General features: G+C 44.2%; 1 protein-coding gene across 1 annotated transcript in view; it reads left to right on the top strand.

The window, feature by feature from the left end:
• LOC100959333 (SEC14-like protein 4) overlaps positions 1–6,121 on the top strand; it is a 16,046-nt gene that overhangs the window by 1,028 nt on the left and 8,897 nt on the right. Inside the window, 1 exon segment of the mRNA XM_003789971.3 lies at positions 1,790–1,865. Within this exon segment, the coding sequence (XP_003790019.1) occupies positions 1,790–1,865 (76 nt within the window).

Below are 6,121 nucleotides of genomic sequence, written 5' to 3'. Positions count from 1 at the left end.
TTTAAAAATAATGAGTGCTTATCATTTTTAAATTGGGGGAAAAGAGAAAAGTAGAGAGAAGGGACAGAGGTGAGTGAGGGTCTCTGAGGTCTACACAACTATGCCTGGGATCCTCTCCTTCTAGATTCTTCCTGAACTTAGTTGTGCCCACCTCTGTATATAATGCAGTCATAAGAGGAGCTTTCCCCAAGTCAGTGGCTTTCTCTTTAACTCTAAAGGGGGTGAAGCCACCAAGGGTGGGTTCTTCCTCACTCTCACCCCAGGGAAGATTCTCCACTGCTCTAGCCTTAGTTCCCTATGCACAAAGCAGGGGTGCGACCTTTGCCCTCTTACCTCAGACCACAGCCTGAGGTTCAAATGAAGGACCACAGTGACCTGGAGGGGCTGAGGGGTTCAGAGTTATTGCCTCTCAGAGGTCCTAATCCCTCCCCCCTCCAATAAAAAACTTCCTCCAGAACACAGAGGCTGCAGCTGTTTGTATGAGAACCTCCATTCTGGTGCCTGCTCTGATTGTCATGGCAGGTCCCTTTGCTCACGGCCCTTGTTAACACTGGAGATGTTTTACTGATTATGTGTTTTTAATGATATAGACAATACACGAATCTGCTCTTATTTTAAAGCTAAAGGTAACGGTTTGGTGAGGGGCCTCACATCTGATTCTTTTTCTAAAATTATTTACTTATTTATTTATTTGACACAGGGTCTTGCTCTGCTGTGTGGGTTAGAGTGCACTGGTATCATCACCGCTCACTGCAATCTCAAACATCCTGGCTCCAACAATCCTTTTGGTAGCTGGGACCACAGGCACACACCACCATGCCCGGCTAATTTTTTTTATTTTTATTTTTTTAGAGGTTGGGTCTTACTATGTTACTCAGGCTGGATTTGAACTACTGGGCTCAAATGATCCTCTTCCCTCAGCCTCCCAAAGTGCGGGGATTACAGGAGTGAGCCACTGTGTCCAGCCACCTCATGTATATTTGGAATCCCAAATTCTGGTTCACAGCTTCCCTTCCATACCCAGCCGTTGCCTTTAGTTCCCTTTGTCCCCAGGCTGTGAGTTGTTCTGTCTGTCTCAGACCTGAGCCTCCAACTCTTAGGAACTTCTTTAATGTCTGCCAGTGGGAAAAGGCACTCCTCAGCGGGTTGGCTGCCCTCCTTTCCCCTGGCTTCAGCAGATGTCCTGATGAGGCCTCTGTGGCTTCCCTTTCCATCGCTCCCCCCCAGTTGACATTTGCCTCTGGTTTTTTCCAATTCTCCACTGTCCAGGGCTTCCGACAGTCTGCGCTGAATGGGTGCCCATGTGTATCCAGCATCTGCTTAGAAGAAGGCTGGACACTAAGTGCTTGAATATACAAACTTCTTTGATTGGCAGGAGTTTATCATTATCCCCATTTCATAGATGAGGAAACTGAGGCTCAGGGGGAGATTAAATAGCTTGCCTCTAAAATCAGACCCTTAAGATGCAGAATCAGGCTGGCCTGCATCAGAATAACCCAGGGATCCTTGTAGAAATAGGGATGCTGGGCCCCCACCTCAAACTCATGGAATGAGAGTCTTTGGGGGCAGGGCACTCCCAAATTTTGAGAAGGACCCAGCTTTTCTTCTTGGAATGGTGGCTAGAGTGTGCCCCATTCCCAGATGGCAAAGCGGTTCAGCACAGCTGCTACTACTTGCAGGGTCCCTGGGTAGGGCTGGTGGCTAATGAGGGTGGGAAGAGTTGGAGATGGGATTGGTGGCCCCAGGGGTCATGAAAGCCCCATTGACTATCATCTTTTTCCACCCTTAGTTCCAGGAGAATGTCCAGGACCTGCTGCCCACCTTGCCCAATGCTGATGTCTACTTCCTCCTGCGCTGGCTCCGAGGTAAGGCTGGTAGGGGCTGGGAGGAGGTAGGGAAGGGGGTTTCTCAGGAGAAAGGGGTAGGGGACTTGGGGGAACAGTGTTGCCAAGTCATAAAGAATGTGAGCTCTGGAATCAGACGTCTGTGGGCTAGAATCTGAGCTCCCCTGTACACAAGCATGGCACAAACCCCCCACTGAGCCTGTTTCTTCATCTGTAAAGCGGGGGTGAGGCACCTACTGAGCACAGCGTCCAAGTGAGGTCGGAGGTAAACACTCCACATTGTTGGGATGTAACTGGGCCAGGCGTCAGGTCAGACGAAGAACTTCTTTCATCCTTGCCTTTGGGTCCATCTTCAGTTGCCTGAGATCAGGGGTGTGTTGTCCCTTTAAGGAAGCTGAGTGTCCTCAAGGGCACTGAGTGAGTGCCCAGCAAACATTCAAGGAAGTGGCTTTAATTAATAGTAGAGAAGGAGTTTCTTTTAGGAATTACAGTGGCGGTCTAAAAAAAATAATAACAGAATCCACCCCAGGGCTTAGGGTAAGTGAAAATAATTGATTTTAACTCATTACATCCCATGGACTGGATTTTGAACTGGAGATGGGAGAGATGTCTGGAGTCAACCCGTAAAGCATACACACAGTGCAGGGTTCAAAAACACCAGCCTTGGCTCGGCGCCTGTGGCTCAAGCGGCTAAGGCGCCAGCCACATACACCTAAGGTGGCGGGTTCGAATCCCCAGCCCGGGCCCGCCAAACAACAATGATGGCTGCAACCAAAAAATGGCCAGGCGCTGTGGCGGGTGCCTGTGGTCCCAGCTACTTGGGAGGCGGAGGCAGGAGACTCGCTTGAGCCCAGGAGTTGGAGGTTGCTGTGAGCGTGATGCCATGGCACTCTACCCAGGGGGACAGCTTGAGGCTCCGTCTCAAAACAAAACAAACAAACAAAAAAAACCCACCAGCCTTGGACTCAGATAGAGCTGCCATTGAATCCCAGCTCTACCACGGCCCGCTGAGGGCCTGTGACGACAAGTCCTTCCTTGTCTCTCAGCCTCATGTTCCTCTTCTGTGTAATGGGCTCAGTATTGGTCCCGACCTTCAGAGTGCTGAGTCAGATGAAGTCACAGATGTGTCTGCACCTGTGTGAAGGGAACCTGTGCCCAGGAACTGGCTCTTCCTTCTGTTTTGTTCTGGTTTTATCATTATTATTTTTTTGTAAACTTTATTTTCTAGAACGGTGTTAGATTTTTCAGAAAAATTTCAAAGATAATATAGAAATTTACCCAGTTTCCCTATTATGAACGTATTGTTGTCATTACTGTACATTTGTTACAGTTAATGAAGGAACATGAATATACTATTAACGAATGTCCATACATTAGATTTCCTTAGTTTTTCTGTTCCAAGATCCCATCCAGGATCCCACGGTACATTCAGTCACCTTATCTCCTTAAGCTGCTTTTGGCTGTGGCAGTTTCTATTCATATTTTGTTTTGCTGTGTTTTATTTATAAGTGAACATGTCATTGACCCCAGCCTGGGCTAAGAAAGGGTGGGAAAGTGGATTTCTTGAAGCCTCTTGATATGACATCAGTCTTCCCTCTTCTTTGGAATCTTGTTGGTTTTTGGTTTTTGGTTAAAAACCAGCTCTCTGGTACTTGGCATGTCCTTTATAAAGGAGAGGTGTCATGCAAACCTTAGGCTGCTTGGAAAAGGATCCAAGATTGGAGGGGGGTGGCCGGTGTCCCATTGCCTCCCACTTCATGCTGGGGGATAAATCCTGTTGACGTGACCCCATCGTCCATGTCAACATCACCTGCACCACTCCCTGCCTCACTAACCAAGACACAGGTAAAGGGAGGGTCCTCACTGGGCCTGAGCTGGGCAGAGCCCCCTCCCTCTGCCTCACGCTGAGGGGACTTCCCAACCAACCCTCCTTCTGAGGACCTTTCCCTCTGGTTTTCTTTATCTCCGTCCCACATCTCTGTTCATCCCCCCACTCAGATGCCAGTTCCATGAGGGCAGGGACTATGCCTGCCTGGCACAAAGTAGATTCTACTGAAAAAAATAAAAATCCATTCTTAGATCCCATCAGCAGTGCCTGAATCACTGTCTCTAGGACAAGAAGCCACACACTGGTTCTAAACAGAAAAATCTCCTACAAACACTGCAGAGATTTAAAAAGCCAACAAAAGCATATTATGAGCAATATACGCTAATAAGTTTGAAACTCAAAATGAAATAGATACATTCCTAAAAAATATATAAGGCCAAAATCTACCAAGAAGAAATAGAAAATCTCAACAGACTGATACGTTTTAAAGAAATTAAAATGGTAATAAAAACTTCCCCTCTTAGAAAACTTAGACCCCAATGGATTTACAAGTAAATTCCTCAGACATTTTAAGACCAGTTTATTCCTCCCTTATACAAGTTATTTAAGTTGCATTAGAGTATGTGAAAGAATGAGAGTTACTTTATGAGGCTTGGGTAAGTTCGATTTCAAAGCTAGATCAGGACAATAAAAAAATGAAAATTCTAGTCTTGTTCTGTTTATTAATGTAGGTGTAAAGAAATCTGAATCAATATTACATAATAGCATCCAATAGTGTATTAAAATTATATGGTACAACCAAGGAGAATTGACCTTAGTCATGTGTATTAAAATTATATAGTACAACCAAGGATAATTGACCTTAGTCATGTCAGAACAATTCAACATCAAAATATTAGGATGTCAGTGTCATTGAAAACATTACTATAGTTAGGAAGAAGAAATTATGTGACTATCTCAATTAATACAGAAAAAGAATTTTAAAAGATTCAAATCTTATTTATAAGGCAGAAGTCTTACCAATCTAGGAACAGAAGGAAATTTCCTTGACTTGGTAACGATTATGTCACAAACATTCTCTTAACAAAGTTAATCCTTAAGGTGAAAATTTAGATGCATTTTCTTTAATATCAGGAACAAAGAAAAGATGATGACATCAATCGGCATTACCGTGTTAACACAGAATTAGAGATCTTTGCCAATGCTATAAAGAAAGAAAAATACAGTTATTGGTGTAAGGACTCAAAGGAAAGAATAAAATATCTGCAGATAGGTCAGGTCCTAGCACTCTGGGAGGCTGAGGTGGGAGGATCAGCTGAGCTCAGGAGTTTGAGACCAGCCTGAGTAAAAGTGAGACCTCATCTCTGCTAAAAATAGAAAAATTACTCAGGTGTTGTGGTGGGCCCCTGTAGTCCCAGCTACTCCAGAGGCTGAGGCAGGAGGATCTCTTGAGCACAGGAAATTGAGGTTGCTGTGAGCTATGGGGCCATGACCCTCTAGCCCAGGCAACAGAATGAGATTGTTCCCTCCAAAAAATCTCCACAGATGATTTGCTTATCTTTCTTGAAAACCAAAAACCAATAGGACCAACAGAAAAACTCCAGAACTAAAAAGAAATTTCAGCAATACTTCTAGATATGAAATCAGTAGCATTTATCCGAGCATAGAGATATCCTACTGAAAAATATAGAAATCAGATACCATTCAAAACAAAGCCCATAAAATATTCAGGAATTTAGCCTAGAATACAAGATCTATACAGCAAAACCCATAACATTTCTCAAGTATATAGAACTGTTCTCTTCCGTTAGCCACATATAACCATTAAAATTAAAATTAAATTAAAACTTGAGATCTTGCCAGGTGCAATGGCTTATACCTATAATCCCAGCACTCTTGGAGGCCAAGGCAGGTAGATTACCTGAGTTTCAGAGGTCAAGACCAGCCTGAGAAAGAGCAAGACCCTGTTTCTAAAAATAGCTAGGGATGATTGTGGGTGCCTGTAATGTTAGCTACTCAGGAGGCTGAGGCAAGAGGATCACCTGAGCCCAGGAGTTTGAGATTGAGATTTGACTCCATGGCACTCTACCCAGGGTGACAAAAGAAGACTCTGTCTGAAAAAAAAAAAAAAAAAAGAAAGAAAGAAACCAACCAACCAAAAAAAAAAACCCTTCAGATCCTCAGTCACACTTGTCACATTTCAATTCCTCTGTAACCACAGGGAACTGGTGGCTGCTATTCTGAGCAGCTCCAGTATAAGATGTTTCTACCATCACAGAAAGTTCTCTTGGACCGCATTGACCCAGAAAGTTCTGCTGGACAGTGTTAACATGGATTATTTGAATAACTATATAGTCCAGAGCAAAGATCAGGCAGGTGAACTTGCTGGCTTGTTTTCAAATATTTGCTGAGTTGCCACATAGACAAGTGATTACAGAAATTTTTTGAC

The sequence above is a fragment of the Otolemur garnettii genome, unplaced genomic scaffold (genome assembly GCF_000181295.1).
Source record: "Otolemur garnettii isolate 467f Iridium unplaced genomic scaffold, OtoGar3 scaffold00038, whole genome shotgun sequence".
Lineage (NCBI taxonomy): Eukaryota > Metazoa > Chordata > Mammalia > Primates > Galagidae > Otolemur > Otolemur garnettii.
Note: the sequence above shows the minus strand (reverse complement) of the source record. Positions and strands in the feature narration are given on the sequence as shown.